This window comes from Sorghum bicolor, chromosome 10 (genome assembly GCF_000003195.3).
Source record: "Sorghum bicolor cultivar BTx623 chromosome 10, Sorghum_bicolor_NCBIv3, whole genome shotgun sequence".
In the NCBI taxonomy this organism is placed as follows: Eukaryota; Viridiplantae; Streptophyta; class Magnoliopsida; order Poales; family Poaceae; genus Sorghum; species Sorghum bicolor.
This window is the reverse complement of record NC_012879.2, coordinates 1,007,944-1,032,636: the sequence shown is the minus strand read 5'-3', so window position 1 is coordinate 1,032,636 and position 24,693 is coordinate 1,007,944. Positions and strand designations below refer to the sequence as shown.

General features: G+C 43.0%; 2 protein-coding genes and 1 long non-coding RNA gene across 14 annotated transcripts; 1 reads left to right on the top strand and 2 right to left on the bottom strand.

The window, feature by feature from the left end:
• Positions 5,045–6,975, bottom strand: LOC8069016 (pentatricopeptide repeat-containing protein At1g08070, chloroplastic). The gene has a single exon (XM_002436321.2). It carries the CDS (start codon positions 6,779–6,781, stop codon positions 5,210–5,212), a length of 1,572 nt encoding a protein of 523 aa, XP_002436366.1. The 5' UTR covers positions 6,782–6,975; the 3' UTR covers positions 5,045–5,209.
• On the bottom strand, positions 8,196–11,118 carry LOC8069015 (salicylate carboxymethyltransferase). Of its 2 annotated transcripts, none has more exons than XM_021448893.1 (3): positions 10,816–11,118; positions 9,741–10,598; positions 8,196–9,618 (listed from the first exon to the last, which is right to left on the bottom strand). In XM_021448893.1, the coding sequence occupies exons 2-3, from the start codon at positions 9,843–9,845 to the stop codon at positions 8,560–8,562; spliced, it is 1,164 nt and encodes a 387-aa protein (XP_021304568.1). In that variant the 5' UTR covers positions 9,846–10,598; positions 10,816–11,118; the 3' UTR covers positions 8,196–8,559. The 2 variants fall into 2 exon arrangements, with proteins under 2 accessions (XP_021304568.1, XP_021304569.1); XM_021448894.1 differs by having other exon boundaries at positions 9,741–10,565.
• LOC110431288 lies at positions 19,158–24,095 on the top strand. Of its 11 annotated transcripts, none has more exons than XR_002448747.1 (6): positions 19,158–19,623; positions 19,936–21,273; positions 21,364–21,437; positions 21,571–21,691; positions 22,100–23,838; positions 23,926–24,095. It is a non-coding gene; the product is annotated as an uncharacterized LOC110431288 (long non-coding RNA). The 11 variants fall into 11 exon arrangements; XR_002448746.1 differs by having other exon boundaries at positions 23,915–24,095; XR_002448752.1 differs by lacking the exon at positions 23,926–24,095 and having other exon boundaries at positions 19,161–19,623; positions 19,936–20,850; positions 20,948–21,273; positions 22,100–23,396.

The following is a 24,693-nucleotide window of genomic DNA, read 5'->3' as shown; positions in this document are numbered from 1 at the left end:
GGGCAGAATAGCTCGTTATTTAAAGATGACACCTAATGGGCCTGGTGTGTCCTTGCCGTGTGTAACATATAGAGAGATGAAAGATTTATTACTAGGATTTTTGGGTGATAGAAGCATCGGCCTGATTATATGCTTTGAGGATTAAGTCATCGTCACGTCCAAGCATGGCCCAAATAACAAATATATATATATATATATATATATATATATATATATATATATATATATATATATATATATATATATTGGACAAGTATCAATTTAAGAGAGGATTTCAGGTGCCTTCTTCCATCCATTCATGGAATAGCAAAAAAAAATACTTGGTTTAAGGTGATTGACGGTTATGATTAATTAATTTCGTGTATACACATAAATGCAGATAAGTCTAGAATTATTGTTTAAATCGCGAAAAGTACTCCAAAAGCTCTGAAAACTCAGGGAAAATTCTTAGAGATATTATGAAACATGAGGAACTCAAATAAAGTATTTGGAGCCCATGATATGATTATTTGGAGCATCTAAAAATTAGATTATGCTTATAGAAAAGTGAGAACGGAAGCTGGAAAATTCCTAAAAAGTTTGTAGAGACTGCTTGATGAAAGAGAAACTAAAAAAAGTGATTTGGATAATAAAGAAAATATTTTAGGAAGCTCCTAATAAAAACTTGAGCTGAGAAACAAGGAATTTGGTAATAGATAAAGATAAAGACATACCGGTCAAGGCATTTTTAAAAACTTTGCTCACTCAACACATAAAGGAGCAACAAGCAAACATTACATAAAATCTTATGCGCCAGCATGCATGCACAACAATATTGCTAAGTCTTATGATAAATTTTAATTTAATAAAAAAATATTATTTTCCTTATATTTTCATGAGCACAGAAATACAAAACTGAATAAATTTTCATCTATTTTGAAAGGAGCAAATTTTAGAGTGTTACATCCTCCATTCTGAAGCTTCATGCTCACTGTGAGAATGTCAGTAGTGCCAGTTGCTTTTCATAGAGGGAACCTTGTCATTTACTTATCACTTTGGGACGGATGGAATATGTAAAGCTTCTTAAAACATGCTCTTTCCAATAGGACCTCTACCCATGCAGTGGCCTACCAGAACAAGTTGAAACTAGGAGAAGTAACTATTTTCAGCTTCATCTCATACTAATTTATTGCGAGAGCATGTTAAACTGTTTGAAAATACTCATTTGGTACAAAACAACTTGAAACAGCTCATGAAGAAAAAATGTGCCAAATGGGACATTAGAGTCCCTTGCCCAATGTGTGTACTCCACATTGAAGACATGTGTATGCCATCAAATTGAAAAATAATGATGCATAACTTCATTCTTCTAATTTCCTCTGTACTACACATCCAGGCACTCAGTATTTTCTTGTATTTTATCACAACTAATTGAGTGTTGTTACTAATAAAAGATTATGTTTGAAACATATACTAATACTTAACCAATCAAGTTTATATGCAAATAGTCATCTTGGTCTTAACAACCATGGTCATAGTTTGGCCGAGTCAAGGAACGATAACTCATTACAGGCCAAGAATGGTTGCCCAAACTCGTCTAATGCTACACGAGGCAATAATAATTGGCCCAATTTTTTCCATCTAGTAAGTTGTCTTAGGATCTAAACACTCAGCTCAGAGGCATGTCAAGCAACCCAGTCAATAGGGAGTTTTCATGTTATGGTAGCTCATGGTTATTGTTTTTATATAGGTCTATTAACCATTGCACAACTCCATCAATTATCACTATGAAATTCTAGCTAGAAAACAGAGCCACATCGATGCCATTGAACTTCAATGATAAAATTCCCAAATCCATTAAGATATAAAATATATGGGGAGCACGTGCCTCCACAAGTCTAGATATAACAATGTTTGAGGGAGGTCAAAAATCCTTTAGGGTAGAATTTAGCAAAATCACTAGTAGAGTCTAGAGTAGAGTTACGGTTCTAGAGGTTACAGGTTCAACCATGATCCTTTCCCTTTTCCTTTCACTCTTTATTACATACCTTCAGCCACTACATGGGCCAAGCTCAAGTCATTACATATATTCAAAGATTAATACGAATGATCGGTTTGCGAACTCGATTGCTTCTTCTAACACCTTCTTTTCTAGCTTCTTCTCTTTTCCCATTACACTGCTTTGGATTTGGCCCAGTTTCATCGCTCATGACAACATTAGGCAACACCCAACTGGGCAACAACCTTCCGCTAGTGAATGGAAAAGGTACAACATCTCGACCTGGGGGCAAGTATAGATAACCCCTTTTCCCTCCCCATCTATTTGGGAAGATGTTATATACATGTCCTCTTCCATATCCCAATCTACTTGGACAGGCACTTATTATCACATCCAATCGATACTCAGAACTAACAAAGACTGCATGGTCTAGGTCTGGTGTCGGCATCCATTGTGCTGGATCAGTTGATGAATCAAGGTAGAAGAAGCTAAAGCCAGGTTCTCGAAAAGGCAACCTGGCAACCAAGACAAGCTTCTCTTTGCATACTACAAGCCATGTCTTCATAGGCTCATAAACTCCAAGCCCAACTTTCTCTAATGCTACAGGTAGTTTTTTTAGACTAATGCCAAGCCGAGGTACATCTATTTGCACCACAAAGAGCATGTCACCAAGACCACCTTTGGCTATGATTTGGCCTTTGTATGTCACAATCTGGTCAATGGGTAGTACTTGGTGACATGACTTGTAGAGGCACTTTTGCCAAGCATCACTTCCTACTCGCCAAACAAATAAGCCATGAATGGTGCTGACAACGAGGCATGCCTTGGGTGATGACATTGTAGCAGTGAGGCTAAAGTACATATCTTTATAATTACCATATTGTCTAGCCATGGCAAACGAGGCTGGACAAAGTGGAGGTGAAACACATGTGCTAGTGAACACATCGACAATAGTTATGTGACTTGTGTCAATAGAAGCAAAGATGGCATTACCATAAGAACACCCTACAAACTCCATGTTCATAATGGTTGAGGGAATTTGGCGATGAAATCTGATGGTTGGATTTTCTGGGTCCATCAATTGCCACGTGTGATGAACTTGGCCATTGCTACTTAAATGAGCACAACTTTGGACAATGAGAGGTGGAAAAAGCTTCGATAAGGTGGGTTTAGCTGACATGAAGGCTGCACGCCAACTGGGGCAGGTGGCTATGAAGGCAACAAGGTCACGGGTACAACTCAGGAGCATAATAATTGATTGGAGTAACTCAATTGGGAGGTCGGCCCAACCTTGGGGTCTAGCCATAGCGAATAACATGGACATTGTGGTGGCAAGGTCCATGCAAGTGCTTTCCATGGTGAGATTCCTGTAATCCAAAATTGTAACTTTATGTGATCAACAAAAAGTTAGTATAAAAACACAATACAACCTTGGATAAAGTAAAGAAAGCAAAGAGCTACCAAATTAAATTGCATAGAAGTAAAAGCCTCCAGATAGAGCATAAGGGATGAACTACCTAATTGAACATTTGTGCCACCATAGCACAAGGAACAAAACACCACAACACTAACCACTCCTACACATAGGACCACTGAGGCCAACAACTATACAAGTAAATAATTAGCACATAGGATCAAAGAAACATGGTAAAAACTACCACATGAATAGTGGCCCTAATAGAGAAAATTAATCTACCATGGAGGCACATAAAACAAACTACACATTTCACAGTAGAGCAAAAGCCTTTTGAAACAACACCAATGGAGTATACATCTTAGCACACTCTATGAAGGAAAATTGTGACCATATCTAAATGGCCACCTAACACTTGATAGATTTTGTAGGCAAGGACGTTCTACAACTATGTAGATGATGCACTCACAACAAAACAACTACATCCTTTAAAGATAAATAAAAAAGGGCAACCAAACTTACAAAATGAGGCATGAGAGGGGTGAAAACTATGATTCCATGATTTAAAAAACTCAACACGGAGCCAAAGACAAAATAAAGCAAAAGGGAAATGGTTCATATCCACTAGGAACATCGGCACACCAGTACACGTTACATGGATCTCATGGAATTGAAATAAGCTTAATAAGCTTGCAACCAAAAACAATAATTAACACAACAAAGGAGAGAAAGGACTACGATAGGGACCGAAGGTTACCAGAAAACCTAATCATTGATAGCGTGGCAAAAAGAACCAGTGAGGCTCACCAAATAACATAGGCAAGTAGGGAGCTACAAAGAAAAGGGGATGGAATATAGAATGGTGGAGATCAAAGACTCGCGATAAAGGGAAAGGCAAAAAAATCGAGAATACCGTGAACCACATGTCCTACAACATGAAGATGCAAAAGGATAAATCACCGGAAAGCATTGGCTATGGTAGCACGACAATGACCAACCACCACCATATGAAGCCAATCCACCAAACAAGATAAAAAAAATCAAAGAGGAGGAAACCAAAATAATCTTTATTGATCCGTTTAACACACAAGGCAACACATATGGCCGAGGAAACTAACCACCGATGGCACATGTGAGAAGAGCGACTAGGCTTACCGAGTAAGGGTAGCGAGCAATCGAGAAAGGGGGAGGGGTCGATGGAGCAAACAAGATCTGCGGCGACAACCACGGTGGTGGCGGCGGCGGCGGCGATGACTATGGTAGTATGAGATTGGGAAGTGGTCGGGTGGGGGGAAGAAGATTAGGGTTTCTTGTTTTGTTTGAAAAAAGAGATAGATGTGGAGCATTGGATGGTGATCCGATGGCTCAAAATCCATGACATTTTTAAGATGGAAATATATTGGTATTAACTCATTATCGCAAATCTAATGTACCGTCATTGATAATTTTGTATGCTAGGAAATAAGAATGTGAGTAGTTTAAATGATATTATATAGAGATTATAAGTGGCTAACACACTTAATCGTGCTTTTTACTTTTTAAAATTCTTCTACACTCAGATATTTTAGGCATGGGCCTAGTGCCTCGGTAACCATCAAATTAACCAATCCTTTGTCAACGTATATACCAACTTAGATAACGTAGAAAAAAGATTAAAAAAAAGAGTTCTGTTCAAATACTTAACTTCAGTATAAGCCTTATGGCGTTTTTCCCTGCAGTAGGCATTAACTGATTGACTATTATATTGTTACATCATCACAGAATGTTTCTAAACAAATCCCATTCATATATTTGAGTAGAAGACGATCTGTTTCACATCATGCAATGGCATTGGCCGGAACCGCTCGGAACTCATGCACGACGCCGTCGATCTCGATGGAGCTGCAGCCGGGATCCTTGACGATCTTGCTTTTCCTCATCTGCTTCCTCAGCTGCAGCGCCCTGACATGCCGTCCCTCGGACGCGTACATGTTCGACATGAGCACGTGGTCGCCGGCCTCGCCGTCGCGGTCCACAGCCGCCATCCACCGCATCACCCGCTCTGCTCTCTCGACGTCGCCGCACGCTCGGCAGGCCGCCAGGAGGGAGCCCCGGACGAGCGCGTCGGGCGGCACGGGCATCGCGGCGACGAGCGCCTCAGCCTCGTCCAGCCTCCCCGCGCGGCCTAGCATGTCGACAGCGCACCCGTAGTGCTCGACGCCGGGCGCCACGCCGTAGGCATCCTCCATGGCGCCGAGGTGACGGAGGCCCTCGTCGACGAGCCCGGCGTGGCAGCACGCGGAGAGGACGCCGAGGAGCACCACGCCGTTCGGCCGCACGCCGCCGGCTCGCCGCATGGCCGCGAACAGCGCTAGGGCCTCCTCGGCGCGGCCGTGCGTGGCCAGCCCCGCGATCATCGATGCGTAGGTGTACACGTCACGCCGAGCCATGCCGTCGAACACCGCCGCGGCCTGATCCACCGCGCCGCACTTGGCGTACATGTCGAGCAGGGCGTTGCTGACAACGACGGCGTCGGCGTCGCGCTCCGGCTGCCGGCGCATGTACGCGTGCACCCACCGTCCGGTGTCGAGCGCGCCGAGCTGCGCGCACGCCCCGAGGACCGCCACGAACGTCGCGCCGTCCGGGCGCACGCCGGCGCGCTGCATCTCCCGGAACAGAGCCAGCGCCTCGCCGTGCTCGCCGGCGCGCGCGAGCGCCGCGAGCATGGTGTTCCAGGACACGACGGTCTTGGCCACCGGCATCCTCCGGAACCACTGGCGCGCCGCGGCTACGTCGCCGCACTTGGCGTACATGTCCACGAGCGCGTTCCACGCCACGACATCGAGCGCGACCCTCGCCGCCGCGACGCGCCGGTGCGCCTCCCGGGAGAGCGCGAGGTCCCTCGCCTCCGCGCAGGCCGCGAACCCCGCGGCGGCGGCCACCGCGTCGACGGAGACGCCGTCGTCCAGATCGAGCATCGCGAAGAACAGAGCCACGGCGTCGCGGGTGAAGCCCAGCCTCGCGTGCCCGGTCACCATGGCCGTCCAGGAAACCACGTCCGGGCCGTCGCCCGGGAACGCGTCGAAGAGCGCCGTCGCGGCCGCGCGCTCGCCGCACGCGAGGTAGAGCGCGATGAGGCCGTTGCGGACGGTGCGCTCGCGGTCCAGCCCGAGCTTTGTTGCGTGGGCGTGCACTGCCACCGCCGCCGAAGCGGAGGACGTGGGCAGCACCTTGATGAGCGCCCGGAGGCCGCGCGCGTCGGCCGGGAAGCTTCGCCGGAGCGACGGCGCCACTGCGTCGGCGTTGGGGTTTCCATGCCCGTGATGGTGAACTGAAGCTGTAGCCGTGGGCTTGCTGGCGTGTCCGAGGTGGATCTGCTGCTGCAATACTGGATAGGGCGCCATCGCCATGGATGGCCGTGGAGCGTGCACAGTGCACCCTGTGGTGGACTCGTCTTCTTGGATAAGCTGGAGAGTCTGACGTGTGGGGCCGGACGAGTGTTGCAGACAAGATGGACCGCGCGTTCGCGGTTGGAGGTGGCCGCTGTGTCAGTGTGATGCCTCTTTGCAGGCAACAATTTCTTGTTGGCATTTGAAATGTTGGATCCGACTTGGATTTTAATTTAAGGGTGTTAAGTAACTATAATTATTATATAGATTAACCATGCAGAAACAAAACTGAATTCATTAGAAAATATTGTCAAGTTCTCTGGAGATGAAAACTTTACCACAGTATAAGATGTCAAAGAAACAAAGGTACTGTGCAAAATTCATGATTTTTGGACAAATAAACATTGAATTTGAAATAAATAAAACAGCACATAACACTTTTCTATATATCAGGCACAACAAAAAAAAAATGAAGTTTTGTATTTTTCATATTAAAAAAAAACTCGACCTGCGGGGGGTAATACAGCCCAAACGAGAGGATTTTTTAACCTTAGCCTAAAAATTCACTTCCATAGGGAGTCAAACCCTGGACCTAAGGAGTGCCGCCGGGTTCCTCTAACCAACTGAGCTAGATTTAAACATTACATTCCTTACAAAAATTGTTATGATATTTTGAAATTTTACTGGTTTACTACGCATGTTTAAAGTTCACTGTAATATTGTCCACACAGAAGAAGCATTTGCTTTGTTTTTCTGTCAGTACCAACATGTCTCACCGATGGCACAGTTGTAACTGCATGCTGTACCCAACGTCCTCGGATTGCAGGTTACAAGTAGATGTAGAGCTGAGACTTGGACTAGAATGGCCCGTAGCATGGTATTTTGGTACGACACGATACAACATATTTTGGACTGTTGATGTGAATTGAAGCGCCATCATGGTGGCACACTATCATCACATCCCATATAACAAGGCATATTTGTAAATATGATGTAAGTAAAATGCAAGCAAGCGGGTAGGCAATACATAAAGTGCGACACGAAGCTAGGTAGCCAGGGTAAAGATGTTTTCAATCAAGGAAATCAAGACTCAGGCAATAGCAATTCTACTTTGCAATGCCCAATACGATTGACATCTGCCATGTCGAGGAAGTAGTGGAACGAATCTCCGGACATTGGGGTCGTCCACCATCAGGAACCATGACCTCCAAGTGCGTCGTTGGATCCATTTGGGCTCTCGAATCGTCGCTGCACAAAGAAATGGAACTACGCTGGTACGTGATACTAGAAAAGCCGAAATGACTTACCATTTGAAATGAAGGGAGTACCAATTTAGACCAAACCTAACACAACAATAACAAAATTTAGACTCTAGCATCTTTCACCATGTTTTCAATGACCTTTTTATATCTGTGTTCTAAATTTTAGACTCATGTTTCAATGAACGGACACACGCTTAATTATTTGACAAAGTCATTCATAGACCTTGAACAACCTTGTAAAGGGAGGAGACACTATTTTTTTTTTTTTTGATGGAACAGGAGGGGTTTGACCCCCCTACTGGAACTTTGTTGAAATTCAGAGTACAAATTACAGAGACTTAAAGTGAAGAAACAAAGAAGGTAACGAGACATGCATGAAATTTTAACTTATACCCTCACGCCTCTAGGGAAGAAAATTCTATGCACGCTGTCCATTGGCGTCAGCATCGGCCATTTCCATGGTGACGATGAGCGAGCCTCTCGACGTCGTCGGCCATGTCTTGCATACATCCATGGACGTGACGATCCTGAGCTTAATTATTTTCTCCTGAGGGACAGGACGTGAACGACGCCTTCCATGACCGGAGCGGGAGGGCCTCTGTAGCGCGCCTCCGCCGCCCTGGCAAACTCGCCCCCGACGTCGTCCACCCGGCCGAAATGCCGGACCAGCGTGGACTCGCTGATCACGCGGAGAGACCTCGCCATGGCGGCGCTCTTGGCCGGGTCGCCGTCGCAGGTGAGGACGGCGTGGCTCTCCACGCGGACGGCCTCGAACGACCCCTCCAGCTCCGCCGCGGCGCGCAGCTCGTCGGCGCAGGGGGCATAGAAGGGGACGTTGTACGAGTCGACGTCCTCCGCGGTGACCACGCCACGGGCCGCCATGTCGCAGAGCACCTCGGCGGTGAACTCCGACTGCCGGTCCTGGCTGGACAGGTCCTTCCCCGGCCGGCCGGCGACCGAGAGGACCAGCCACCCGCCTGGCACGATTTCCTCGGCCCGCGACGACAGGAACAGCGACAAGTCATGCTCGAACTGCCGGGCGTAGGCGGCGGCGACGGCCGGCGTGCTCGTTCTCCCCGCCCATGTGTTGCCCTTGTTCACCAGCACGCCATCCGCCAGTTCCTGTGGAACCTTGGAGAGCCAGTGGACGCTGAAAGAGGAGCACACCAAGTGCAGCGACTGGGCGGCGAAGAGGCGGCCGTAGAAGGACCCCGGCGCACCCAACACCAGCACCAGCGGCCCATCGCCATCGCCGTCGTCGTCGTCACCGCCTGATGCTCCCATGTGCTTCTCAAGGAACGCCGGCACCGCCTTGAAGACGAGGTTGAAGTCGTTGTCCGGGAGGTCGTTGAGGTACACGCTGATCTCCGCCCGTCGGCGGCGGTTGGGCTCTGGTGACGATGACGACTGGCACCCAAGACGACGGCGGCGGTGATGGTGGCGCAGGGAGTCGACGGCGGCGGACACGAGAGCAAGCGCGTTAGGGCCCGAGGAGCAGCCGAGGTCTGCCACCCCGACGCGGCATGGCACGGCCGGTCTGCACAGGGCGGCTATAGCCTCCTCCACCAGAGGTTTCAGCAAGCTCTGCGCACCACTCTATAGTCTCCAGCAGAGAGCAGACACGCGTACGTACGTTAACTTATAACAGCATGACAAAAAAGGAGAAGCAAGAGCTGTAATCGTGTTGTATTTGATAGCAAGAGATGATGGAGAGAGACCTGAAAATGGGAGTTGTTGGCGTAGCTCGTTTCTCCATCTCCTCCGATCATGCAAACGCTCTGCGACTGCGAGGGGGCTGCCATGGCGGCGACGGCGACGACCATGGGTAGGGTACGCAGCAGCTGGCTGCTAGCAGGAGTATATGATGCGCGCGTCGGCGTTGACCTTGCTTGCAATGCCGCTAGCTAGTATGTCACCATCATCTCTCGCTTGACCATTTTTTTAAAAACCTTTCTAAAAACAAATTTCAAATCTAACACCGTTGTTTTTTTTTTTAATTTTTAAATCGAACACTTTTTGCCGTACCAAAAACCGTGGCGTGGCCAAAACACGCTACTACGCCACATGCATCGGCACGGCACGATCTGAATCACGATTTCCATGTGAAAGAATAAATAACATATGCTATATCTATATCTATATCTATATCTATATCTATATCTATATCTATATCTATATCTATATCTATATCTATATCTATATCTATATCTATATCTATATCTATATCTATATCTATATCTATACCTAATAATAAATTGTGAAAATTTCAGTCTGCCAATTTTTCTATCCGCTTTGTTCTGTCCGCCACTTCAACTCGCTCACGTATCGAATCCCAGACAAAATAGGAATCTAAATCAGACTACCTTTCCTCCTCAAATCAAATTAATAAATTCATTGCTAGCTCCATAAGACCATGACTCTTCAAATCAACTATTTTGAAACAAAATCAATACAAATTCTAGATTGAGCTCGCCAGTGGATGGGCGCTGGCGGAGCAGAGCGCCTTAGTCGGACGTGGGCGACAGTGCTCCACTTCGCCGGATCTGAGTAAGAAGCAAGGCTCCACTTCGCCGGATCTGAGGAAGAAGCAAGAAGTGTGCATCAAAAACATGAGGAAAGATAGTGCTAAGGGGAAGGAGTAGCCCCAGCGCTGCTTATTGCCCGCTCCACTGGACCCGAGTGCCAAAAAGGCCGTGGAAAGAAGAGATTTTCGCAGGGGAAGAAGAGTTTTTTAGAAAAAAAATTATTCTTAACTACTGGGGAAAGAAGAACTGGCTTAGACACAGGCAATACCTTGTTGTTGAGTAGGAAGGGCGAAGGACCAAGGATAAGGTCGACACTGCACGGATGGACCTGCCCCTACGCGGCCGAGCAGAGCACCACCGTGGCCGCTGGCTCGTTGTCTCGGCAGCCGGGGACGCACAGGGGCGCGGGAAGCTATGCCTCCGTGGGGGCACTGGAGATCATGGCGCGGGGCCGCCCCGACCACCGGATCGCTGAGAACAGCCATATGCGAGGACGCTGCTTCTCGTAATTGACCGTGCGTGAGGCTGGAGAGAGGATAAGGAGAGAGAAAAAGAATGAAGGAGAGGGAGGAGAAATAAAATAAAAAATATAGATAGGAAGAGGTATAAGGTATATACGGTGGATAGAGATGAAGAAAGAGAGGAGGAATTAGGCCTTGTTTAGTTCACCTTGAAATCTAAAAAGTTTTCAAGATTCCCTGTCACATCGAATCTTACAGCACATGCATGAAGCATTAAATGTAGACGAAAACAAAAATTAATCACACAATTTGACTGTAAATCGCGAGACGAATCTTTTGACCTTAGTTAGTCTATGATTGGACAATATTTACCACAAACAAACGAAAGTGCTACAATAGCAAAATCGAAAAAAATTTCACATCTAAACAAGGCCTTAGTGATGCCTTGATGAGGTGGACTATAAATGTGCGGAGTACATGGTTCCAAGTACAGATGACATGGTGTATATATATATAAAGTTAAAGTATAAGTCTACAAATATTTTAGCATTCGCATGTATTGGTAGAAATCTAAACAGAGTAACAGTTAATGTTAACCACAGCTAACAATTTAAATCTAACTGATCCAAAAAGAAATATACTCCTATCAAAAAATCTTCAAGGTTCAAGGTTTGTAATAATAAAACGTCTGGCTATACTCTTTGAGTCTTGGGCAAGGCTCCTATGCTTTAGCTCAATAAAACTTTTCATTATGAGTAATTTCATTTAGAGTTTGTTTTTTCTAAACTGATGCATTATTTGAATAGTCATATTATGATCAAGCTTCAATTTAAGTTAGTACTCAGTGGTGGAATTGTAAACATATGCTAGGAGAGACATATCTTCCTCATTTTGTACATTTAGTTTTTCATTGTAAGCTTTAGTGACTATAAATTTAAAGCGAGGACGAAGGTCTCCATACATCCCGTGGCGCTAGCGTGAGGGCTCAAGTCTTGATTGACCTAATACTAGATCTGCCCGGTTAGTGCTGGTCTCTTAAAAATCTATCTTATAGACCCATGACAAGTTTATTCAAGATTATAGTCTTTAAGTTGTTAATAAAAACTTTTTTAATATTTTATGATTTTATTATGGTTGTTAGAATTAATTTTTCTTTTTTCCGTTGCAACGCACGGACACTTTTGCTAGTATATGAATAATATAGAAAGTAGTAAATAAATTGCTACAACTAAAAAGACCCTGATGTCATCGTCTCCACACTCCAAATTCCTAGCTAGATGTATCTGTTGCCCAACAGTCTGAAAGAGGCCCGAAGATCAAGTTTCTAGAGTAGCGAGACCTTGGTGAGCCAAGGCTGCATCTGTTGCCGGCCATCAACCACACACTGCATCGGCAAGGCAATTGTCTCACATAGGGGTTCTGTCCACAGCTTCTTTCATCAATTCGATGCTACAGGTGAGTTCATATATGTCATCAGATCTTTCGGTCAGTTCACGTACATATCTGTAACCCGTACTTTGTTCTATTGTCTTCCCGCTGGGCGCTGCATATACGACCAGTAGTTCAATGTTTCATAGATGGGACGTATGCAAAATTTGCACTAGCAATATTCTGCATATAATCTAGATGGTCTAGCTGGGCTGCTGCCACATCCCCTGTGTCGCGATTTTCTGAAGCTGGACTAATTGTGTTGCTTTGGAAAATGCCTTCTGTTTTCACTATGAAAGTATAAAAAAAAATAGATGTATATGGTTCTGTCATTTAGGATGGAGAAGAAATAAGAAATTGCATGGTCCAGTTATCTGAGTCAACCTGCAGTAGCAAAGAACAAAAATCATTCCATCATCTACTCGGGACTAGGAGAAATTTCTAAGTAATACCTTCAGTTTTCATTGATGAAGGTAGAAAAAAATTATATATGTATATGGTTATCATTTAGGATGGAAAAGAAACAAGAAATTGCATAGTGCTATCTGAACCCTGAATGATGAAAATATAAATACACATGTCCTACAAACAAACAACACTCACTTCAAATTGTCAGAAGGTGAATGGCCACGCTACTGATCGCGCGACGAAAAATATTTGACCTAAATAGATGAAAAAAATAACATTGATGGCTGTAGAATCTCAATTACGTGTGCTTCATGATTCAGTCATGCATTGATTTCAGACTCTTCTAGACAGCAAAATAGAGTTATTAGGTTCAGAAAAGCATAGAGTTATTAGGTTCAGAAAAGCATAAACTTGCAACATTCAGTTACCTTTTGTATACTTAATTGTTTTGACAATAATCTATGTAAGTGCATCAATGCTATTTGTTTCTATTTTCATGGTATCATAAACCACAAGTTTTTAGGTGCAATCGGTACTCTATTAGTACCTTAGTATATATTCATACTTAAACTAAATTCACATGCTGTCATATAACTCATGTTAGTAAGAGCAGAACATGAACTCTGAATCGTGTGTTTCATTTGACAACCTGAACTTCGCCAAATGGGTTAATAATTCCTATGCTCCTATATTCTCGAGACTAAAACTAAATTCAAATGTGCGATGTAGGAGTCGCTGCTGGCAGAGGCGCACACGACGCTACTGGAGTAAACGCTCAAGATCAACTTCGTAAGAGAAGGGACAAGCCGGCACATTTCAGCTACAACCAACATATAGTGTAATTAAAATGACCTCCGACAGTCCCATCTAATTTAGCCTCAGCTTCTCAATGCCTGATGCTTGACTTGTGCCTGCTTTAGAATATCTTGGATGTCTAATAAATTGAACCACACACTGCATATCAAAATCCAGTTGGATTTAGAGTTTTTAGTGCACATATATCTGAATGAATATCCATATTGTTTTTTGGTTTAGAATTTTTAGTGCACTGGAACTCTAATATACAGCTCTAGAGCAAATTTCAGGAGTAATCTTTTGCTTTCTTCTTAGTCTAAATCGAAATCCAGTTGGATTTAGAATTTTTAGTGCACATCTATCTAAATGAATATGAATATTATCTTTTTGGTTTATAATTTTTGGGTGCACTGCAGTAGAACTCTATGATACAATTCAAGCACTATTAGCAACAGGTAGCAAAATTTTATCCCTAAGAATAGAGGTGTTGCAAATTTGGCATATCCACAGTAATGAATTTCTTAAGAAATAACCTGCATCCACAAATATAGGTTCTTTTGGTACATATAGGAGTACCGGTTCTTTTGGTCCACACACTAACATTGCTTCCATTAGAGATTTGTGAATGTGATACTTTGTTTCATTCTTTCTACATATGGGTTGTGCATATGTTGTATTCTGTATAGATCATTTGTTTTTGGTGCCTTGATTAGGCATTGCTGAGTTAGCGCTTGAGCCAATCCAATAGAAGTTTCATTTACTTTACTTTCTTCGGCTTGTAGTTTCTATGGCTGTTGCTGATGCTGATTTATTGTGAGAAAAAAATATTGTTCCATGACTAAAAGGTAGTGCTGATTCTAGCTGCTAAACTTTGATTGGAAGTGAAAATCACTTAAGCAATGATTCAAATTTTGGTTTAGGCCTTTGGGATTACTTGACGCTATCACACATATTTACGCCACCAGTTTAATATTTCACCATAATAGAATGATCCAAATTCCTTTGTGGATAGTTTTTTTGGGTTCGTGCAAAGTAAAATTTCCTAGCAATGTGTAGGGAATGGTTTTGGCTCTTGGCAACTTTGCTTCGTATGAATCTAATTTAAACAAGATTATTTGATAGGTTATCTTATCTTTGGTTATGTCACGTTAGCTCGTCATTTAGTAAATAAGTATGCCCTGCCACTAAGAGGTTGTAGTGCCACTGGACAAAGGACTATGTCAGTACACGTACGTTGCTATGCCTGCTTCCCTGCGTTGCTATTGGTCTCTTCATCTATGCCCAGATTCTTGCTAAAGCTGACACCTTTATTTGTGATGTTTGCAGTGTAGCACAATATCCATCCAAACTGTTCACTAGTGTGTTGATTGATTCAATTTTGTTTTGAGTTCTTCGATTAACCTGATCTAAGGAAAATTTGTTAGATATTAGATATTGTCTACAAAGAGATCCTAACTCTATGAAAGTATATTGTCTTCTATTTTTTTCTATAACTATAATATTTTTTTTACGTTTGTGTTCTTTATTAATGACATTTGTAGCATTTATTTATATTTTAGGTAATAGAAGTCTGAGAACAATAAGAGAAAGTAGTATATATATGATGACTCGTGGACATGATACTGATGAATGTACTCATTATATTATTTCTAACATGTCTCTTTTCTTCTTTGATTAATATTTAGCTTTGTGTCAAATAAATTGTTTATAAATGGATGAGATTTTATTTTACATACTATATGTTATGAGATTCTATGTGTATCCGTAGCAATGCACGAGCACTCAACTAGTAAATAAATAAATAAATAAATTCATAAAATATAGACAAAAGAAGAATCGAAAAATAGAAACGTCGATAGAGAAAAATAAATAGAAACATCACACAACTACTAGGTGAATAAAAGAAGAGAAAAAGGAAAAAATATAAGAAATAAAAAACACAAACTATAGTGATGTTTGCAGAAAGACCCAAGTCGACCGATCTCAGGCTGGGGCCCGGGTAGCACCTGCAACTGCAATAATAATAATGTGGCCGGATTGGTTTTGCATGCGTCACGATGCGTTTTATTTGATCCCTATGTACTACCTCCATTGGCGTGTGTAGCCGTGACGACGTGCTATATACGTGATCGGCATTGTTGTAAGAAGTTAACGTTGACGCTCCAACTCTTTGATCGATTTTTTTTTTCTTTCTGCACGTCCAAATTAAGTAGCACTGCACGTTGATGACTCGGAGTCGGAGTTAATTAATATGGACGACCGGCCATTATATTGCATTCAATACTCGATAGTCGATACCATGCATACCACCGTACTCTCACGATCAGCTCTGCACGTAACACGCCCCCGGCCGTACGTGTTGCACTTGCCTGTGGCCGACTGGTCGTTCCATTCGAAGAGGCCAGCCCTGGGGCCGCTCAGGCCTACCAATACGAGCGGCGGCCGTCAGCAATGCCGATCGAGTCGGGCCAAATCTCCCTGCTTCCTGTTGTGCTGCCTAAGAAGATAGAGTGATCAAGAGAATAGAGGGAAAGCAGGGAGGAGGTAAACTGTAAATCTAAGATAGAGATGAACAGTATAAAGTGGGTCACGGAAATTATACAAAGTACGAGGAGGCTCCCAATGCAAGTATGTCTATTGAAATTCTGATTTGATTATTGCATTACATAAACTAGATCAATACCTTACACATACTATTATAATGGTAAGCTTCAGAGCCAACTCCAGTCCGGTACCTTACATACTGACGATAGCCAAAGATTTTACAGTCACACCAATTGCTTCCATAGTTCCATCTTGATCAGAAGCTAGCTCATAGTATGAAGGGACTAAACTAGCTAATAAAACCCAAACTAAAGCTAGCTCATAGTGTCACCATATAAGGGACTAAATTACTGCACATATGATGAATATCAGCAAGTGTTTTCCATCTCAATATCCTTGATGTGAAGGATAATTCCCTAATGTATGATAGATGATACATCATGAGAGGTTGGACATTTTCTTTTGCACTTCTTTACTTCTGGTGCAGTGTCCAAAATAAAATACTCCTAGACATCACTCTGAACCTGTAACACCTGCAATGAACATCATAAAAATGCCTTTTAGTCCCAACAAACAAACTAGGACCACAGTGAGAAAAATCCAGCATCAAAACCGGAGTATTAGATCCTGGCTATTAAATTCTAGACAGAATTTATGGAACTCCACTCTTTCATAGTGGATTATGAGTAGGTTCTCTCAAAAACTGAACTAGATAACGGATAGTTTAGTGCAGACATGCCAGGTAGCTGAAACAATGTCAGTTAGTAGTTCCATATGATTGCAGATGAGCAGAACAAAATGATCCTCCTATACATCATCAATTGGACGGGGAGTAGTAGGGATTAACTTAATCCAACACTAACGTTTCTCAATACTAATTTCCAGAACATTATTAAGATCAACAGTAGACCATGATTGCAATTGTTGTAGCTAAAAATTTGAAGATTCTGTTGTGTTCCGATTGCTAGGAATTTGTTATATTTGACATTATATTGGAGCTAGAATACAGTGTATGAGAACAGAATTCTCTTCTGCATAGCGAAGACTACCTATGGAGTGTATAATGATATGGTAGGAAACTCTAAAAATGCAGGCACTAGCTTTTGGAAGCGACTATGGAACCAACAGAGGCCGTAAGCTTGAAACTAACGGTTGAAAATAAGAAGTGTGACACAAAATCTGATACCAAAAAAAAAAAGGCACAGACAAATGGTGATCTCAACCCACAGTCCCCATTTGCACACATGTATTCCACAAACAAAAACCCGATCAAGTTAATGAGCAGAGTTCTAAATCAGCCAATCAGGTTGTATAAACTAACCTTCATCCAATCATCCCAGTACATATATACTGCTCAAATGATCAATCTAAAACAAACCAGAGAGGAAGCAAAATTCTTTCCAACACAACACTGATACCTACAGTTTCAAGGTGCTGATTCATTGAGTACAGCAGGTGCAGCAAATCAAATAAACAATAATGTATCTGCTGCCTGCAGTACGTAACTTGTCCTATCTATCCCCACACATGCAAAACACGCAAAAGGTGGCTCCCGCGTCTCGTTTGTTCAGCTAGTCCCGGCCGGCCTCGATAGCGAGTCTCCCGCGCCGCCTTTGCGTAGTACTACCTACCTATTTGTACGCGTGATGACAGCTGCTTAGCAGTTAATTACAGTTAGCACCGTCTCCGATTCCTCCATGTCGTATTCTCGCCCGCACAAGGCCACAAGCAGCCGTTCGTTCGATCGTCGCATTCAATCCGTTTCATTTAATGATTTCATAAATATTTGATTTTATGATTCATAGAAAGTTGACAATCGTATCAATCTTTTCTTCTCTCTCTCTCTCTCTCTTAAAAATAGTACAATGTTGACAATGTGGTAGACTAGCGCTCAGTAAATCTGATGCGGGGAATGATAGCATATTCCTCATTAGGACTGATATTTCTGGCTTGAAGAACTCCCAGTTTGTACAGGGCATCAGTAAATTCTATAGTACGATGGGATACAAATAGACTATACATCCAACAGGCTCACGTACAGCTTAAAATCTAGAGCATGCAGCATCATATTTTGAAAGAACTTGTAGCTATACAAATGGACTGAGAGTAGTTTTAGTAAGTTAGTTGTGGCTCAGGCTTAGTCTTGCTAAATAAGAAGATAAAATCAACAAGCATAGACGATCCGATCGAGCACGTGGTGGGCTGCGCATGCACGCACGGAACTATATATGCATATGCTTGCACGTAGCTAGCTAGGCTTCGTCACCATCGGACGGGTGGGTCGTCGTATTAAATTAATCCAACCAATACCGGGAACCAAACGTATATATTTGGCAAATAGTCTCTACATGATAATAAAACAAACCTAAACCATTTGACAACCCAATGCAAGGGTCCTATCCATCATTAGATACTAATTTCCTGATCCACGATTACCGTTCGTTGGTGACTGGTGACTCACAAGGGGCACGGCAGACGCAAGGAGAAGCACGCCACGCTACAAATTAAACGCAAGGAAAAGCAAGCTAAATAACAGCAGGCGGGACGCTCTATACACAAGGAAGCAAGCTAAAAATGGATTAATTTAGAAAAAATAACAGCAGCAAATAAGCAATGAGATGAACAAAGCTGCTACCATCTAGCTAGTAGTACTGAACGATCTCGATCAACTGTATATGCCACCGTACCGTGGACATCTCGATCGTCCTCTATAAGTAGCGTCTCCAGCAGCTCTCGCCGCGCCGCGCGGCGCTGCCACTAAACGAACGAACGCGAGGGCGGAGGGAGAAGAGGTGCATCGATCAGCAGCTCGCGCGGCGGCGTGGCAGGTACGTACCTACGTACAACAGAGGCTCCATCTTCTTTAGCAATATATATATATATATATATATCTTCTCTATATATCACCCTGGGTACTGAATAATAATCAGTACCCGAGTTGAGCCAACCAGCCTAAATTACAGACCAGAGTCGAGAGCCAACCCACGGGCAGTCGGGCACTCCCGCGACATCTCCCGTGCGGCCGTGCCCGCCTTCTCTTTATCCTATCTAGTTTTTTTTTTCTAATTTCGAGATCGTGGGTACTTGGGAGGAGACGTCGGTTTCGCCCAGCTCACCACCCCCTCCGGCGCACGAGGCCAGCTCGCCGCCAACCTCCGCTGCACGAGCCTAGATTCGCCGCCGCCGAGGGCCCTCCTTGCGACGTCTCGCTCCCCATCCTCTCACCCTCTCAGCTCCCCGTCGCTACTGGTGATGACGGTGGAAGACGAAGCGTGCCTGCTGCGCCTGGAGGAGCAGGTGGAGCACAACGGTGGCGGCGCCTGGGACTACCTCTGCCTCGCCCGCCGGTTCTGCGCCCGCCGTCCCACACGCCCACGTCCTCCGCGTCGACCTTGCCCTCCTCAACAATGCCTCCGCGTGTTCCGGCCTCGACTCAGAATGTAACACGCTCTGCCTTCCCCTTCCTTCCCTGACTCTCTCTCGCTAGATCTCGCCCCTGGTCTCTCATCCTGGTCACGACGATCCATTCGTCTCTCCGCAGGCGTGGTGGATTTGGATTGCTCTGCTCAGCCCTTGTCGATTCTATCCCTTAGATGTTTAGATTGTGTCATGTCTCTGCAGGATCTATCGCAGTCTCTATGATTTTGCTAGTCAAATTGAGAAAACATATACGTCATGTTTGCAGCTTCCGTCCGTTGTCTCTACTCTAGATTTCAATATATTAAACTTGTTCTCGCTCTCTTCCTGTGCAGAGTGGTCGTTCTGCAAGCAGGTGGCCATGGTGGCCATGGATTGCCAGCGTCTCAATGTGGAAAAGGTGAGGTTTCTTCTGTACCATGTGACAGACAATCACGTGTTATGCTCTGTGATTCAAGTTCCTGTTCTGACTATATTGGAATCCTTTCAAAGCAATATGGTTACTGAACTCAACTTGAGTGAGACATGCACCATCTCCTACTCCTCCCCCTTCCCCTTCTTGATCCAATTTGATGATTCTAGTGCCGGATGTGTTCCCTGCGGCCAGAAGCTCTTCTTCAATTGCAGCAAGGTGAGATTATTTTGTTTGCCAATGCTAGTTCAATGTAGCTTTCAGTTACTCGTGGGAAAGGATTTGGTGCTCTAATTCCCAACTAGTAGCGTCAATCAGGATATTATGTTTCTAGATGCAACCCAAGTTCAATGAAATGTCTGGCTTTGGATGCTTGTTCCTGTAGAATATATATGCATTTTAATTAGGATTATCGCATATAAATGCAAATATGGCCTTCATTGATTTCCTGAACCTGCTGCACAAATATTCAGAAATGTTCTTTTCTAGCAAGGGTATTTGCTGCTAGGTTTGCTAAAATCCTGAAATGAAGTGTCTGCTTTTCCCAAATAGTATTTTCATTCTAATTTACTTAATTAGCTGAAGGTGTCCATCTAGAGTTTACTAACTGATAGTGTACATAATCAGTATTTAATCTTCTAGCTTTTGCCAGGACATGTTTTGTATTTGTTGTCTGCACATCTACAGTGGTTGTGCTAAATAATGAAATTATTATGATTTTTTCCTGCCATGGAACATGAAGGACTAAATGGCTACTGATTTTTAGATCTTATTTTGGGCACGTCAAGTTTGGTAGAAGGGCAGGAGAAAGAATGACGATTATGTTATGAATGTTTAGGTACTAAACTCATAGAAGGGCAGGAGAAAGAATGACTCATGCTGACATGTATATTTGCACTAGCCTACTCAGTGCTAATGTTTTGTTTGAAATATAGTGGTCGAGAAAGTCGCAGATTCTCTATGAGGTAGCACATGGAGACGAGGATGGCACCGCGGCCACAGGCGACGAGGACATCAGCCAGCAGATCTCAACCCTCATCTCGGCCCCTGTCGGACAGTGCTAATGATGGTGACCATAACACAAACCCGTGTGCTTCCCATCGCGCATGTTGAACCCTATTGAGGAGCAGAGGCAGCCCTGTGTTCGATTCATTTCTCCTTGCGATGTATGATGGTGTGGCCGGAGCTTCACGATGTCAGCCCCATCCTTGCAGCTCTCCTCCAGGCGTGGCCACTAGAGTGGATCTCTCTCTGCACCACGGTAAGCAGCTAACCCGTCCTCTTCCCTGAACTTTAAATGGGTTGGATCTTGGCCCTAAAATCTCAGGGATTGCAATTTCCTCTGCCTCAGCTAGATCCGAAGGTGGATGCAGGCATGTTTGTTCAGAGGAGAATAACTGAGGCAGATCGTTAATCAAGCCCATGGTAATGTCTCACTCTTCATCCTCTCAAATGTATGTTGTTTCATCGGATTGTGAGTGCTGTTATTTTGTTTGTTCAACTATGGAATGAAATGACCAAACCAATATGAAAATTTTGATTGTAATAATTTTTGTAGTTGCAGACTAAACAACAACATTTGGTTGCATGGAGAACTACAAGATGCCTGTAGATAGGAATCACAGCATGCTAACACTCCTATGCATGCACGAACATAAAGCTGAATGCTTCCAATACAGGTAATGCTTGAGCTTACGTCTCCTGCAAGATACTATGTATTTTAGATTTACTATATGAAATAGGACATGCTAGCTCTAGCAAACATTTGGGCCAAATTTCATCATGTTAGTGAATCTGGCAGTAAATGTTATATTATAATTAGTGTTCCCTTCTCTCTTTGATATTTTTTCCTTCTTTTTTCTTAACTGTCGGGTGTGGCTGTTTTAGTCCATGATGCAAACTCCATGAACTATGATGATGCCATACTTCCTAATTTACTGTACACTTTTATCAGGCAAATGAACTAGAAGTTTCTAGTTTTCACCTTATTAATTCCTGTTGCAGCATGTTCACTTGGGTTTCTATTTTGTTTAGTGATTTTGTGGACACTAATTAATCATTTTTGGTGCACTCACTTTTCTAATCAGGCAAGCTCTAATGAGCTAGAAGATTTTGTGGCAGCATGGTACAAAATGCATCAACCATAGGTGAGATTCCAGTTATAATTGAGGAATTTCATAAAATACCTTTGATCATATACCACTACTTGATTTCAATCTCAAATTATCCAAATCAGATTATATGCTAGTCAATAGCAAGTCTCTTGGATGTTGTTCGTGTGAATGTTACTATATTGAGTTCTCTCACATACTGGTTCAAGAATGAGTTTCTTTAACAGTACCAGATTGCTTCTACTATTAAAGTGCCTGATTAGAAAAACAAATCCGCAACTTATCAGCATATTTGCTTTCACTATGCCATTCCATCTTGTATAGCCATCTGTTAGTTGGTATCTCTCCTATTATTCTAAATTTTAATTTTACATGCCATGGCCTGAAAGTGGGGATAAATGCCTTTGTAATAATGTAGCACTTATCTCTGTTCTACCAGTTTGTAAAGTTGCAACTGCAATGTTGTGCCATTGGATTTGTAAGCTGTCATCCCCAGCACAACGTTTAAACTCACATTTCCTTTCAATATGAAATAGTTCCTGATTTGATCATTAATTCATTTTTGTTATTTAAAATTCATTGTAGTCTATTTTGTCTGAGTTCATGTCCTGGACACCTCCATAAATGGCAACTGTGAGCATGACATTGTGATATTCATGTATATGAAACCTTCTCCATGCTCCTCTCTTGCTTATGTAGTTTTTATTTAGCTACCCATTTAAGTCCACCTAATTCAGTTCAGATCTTACTAGGTGCGAACAAAAGTGGATCTTGTATTGTCTTTTTAACTCCTTGCCATTTCAACTTAGTTACCATATTGCTTTGATCCTTCTGAGTACTGGTGTTAAATAATCCACCTATGATATTGCAAAGATCATGAGGATTACATTAAGAACTCTGCATACCAACTCAAGTTTCTGAATTTCTAAAGTTTCTTGTGTTTGTTTTCTTCATATTTGTTCCAGTGTGAATCTATTTGCCATTGATGACATGCATGGATAGGTAAAGCATCCATGGATGCTCAACCCCCAACTATGGCACTGCAGAGCAACTCAGTAGTAGTTAGCTATTCTGGTCAACTAATCGGAGGGCTTAGGTGGTATCTCTATTTTCAAAGCGTAGTCGTGGTATTGCCGGTACATGATGTTGCGCTAGCTGGCTGCAACTGAACTGAATCTTCTTAGCTTAAGGAATATATTAGTATTTTTTCATCTCAGAAGAGCTAAAATGTTTGTTGTTAAGACCTAATTAGCTACACAATGCAATATCCAAATAAAATATAGGGGGGTCTCCCATGTTAATGAAGAAGGAGAAGGTACAACTGCTACAATATCTTTGCAGTAGCTTAGTTAATTTGTCTATTACATGTTTATAGCTTGCTTATGTTCTTGCACCCCCAATTTTATCATCTTTTGTCCTGTGTTGATAAAACTAACTTGCTTGTCACAAATCATGACCTAATTTGCTCTTTTTACTTGGTGTGCTGAAAATCTTTATTGTCTTTCTAGCTTTGTATAATAAATTTAATGCCACTTGCATAATTGGATATTTTGCATCCTGAAGTTTTGTAATAGCAGTCTAGTAGATGCGAGGTGTTATTTGTTGGCTGTCCATTGTGCGCTGATGTATAATGTATATATAGCCTCTACTCTTCGGAAGGTTTGTGGCAACCATAGCCCATAGGTGAAGTGCTTGATTCGCTTCTGAGACAATGGGTACTCAACATTATTTCTCACTGACAATGGGCTTCTAGATATTTATCTATTGTCTGATCTGATATATTTATATTAGTGTTCCACCAGTACGCATCTTCATGCCTCCCCTGTGTTGATGTGGCTCCCTTATTGGTGCAAAGGTATTAGTTTAAATACATAATTATTTAAACCAAAAATTAAATTCTAAAGACATTAGGTGCTTATATGTGCAGTCAAGATGTGCTCTATTGGCTTTGCGCGGGTTGGCTCGGCCGTGCGTAGGTTGCCGCGGGTCTGCTCGGGTACTAAATACTAATCAGTACCAGGGTACCCATTAGCGCAGTCCTATATATATATATATATATATATATATATATATATATATATATATATATATATACACACGTTCGAGAGTAGGAATATACTTTATTAGAATTGGCTAATTAAACCCACGCACGGACATACGTATTTGCTAGTTGTATTTTTATTAGTCACTTGCTAATCAGTAAAAGATAGCAACAATCGGACCGGGGGGCCGCCGACGACGTTCACCGTCCACATGCATGCTTAGGCCAGTCTTAATGGCTAGTGTCATTGCACAGTTTCCAAAATTAAAACGTCATTGAAACTCAAATGAAACTGTTCATGAAACATCCTCAACAATGCATGGTTTCACTTTGATGTTTCCAAGACTAAAAAGAGCATTTAATTGCTGCAGTTTGTTGGGATCATATGCACCCTATGAATCGTGTGGCCATTTCTTTTTGTTAGCAACAAACATTCAGGACGACAGCAGCAGCCAACACTGATACGGTGAACAAAAATGACAGATCCAATCGGATGCACACATAAGCACCAGGTGATCAAATTAAAATA

Excerpts from the sequence above, each read along its gene's own strand:
- LOC8069016 (XM_002436321.2), bottom strand. The coding sequence starts at position 6,781 with ATGGCGATGGCGCCCTATCCAGTATTGCAGCAGCAGATCCACCTCGGA.
- LOC8069015 (XM_021448893.1), bottom strand. The coding sequence starts at position 9,845 with ATGGTCGTCGCCGTCGCCGCCATGGCAGCCCCCTCGCAGTCGCAGAGC. Across the intron at positions 9,619-9,740 it reads CCAACAACTCCCATTTTCAG|AGTGGTGCGCAGAGCTTGCT; the intron begins GTCTCTCTCCAT and ends TGGAGACTATAG.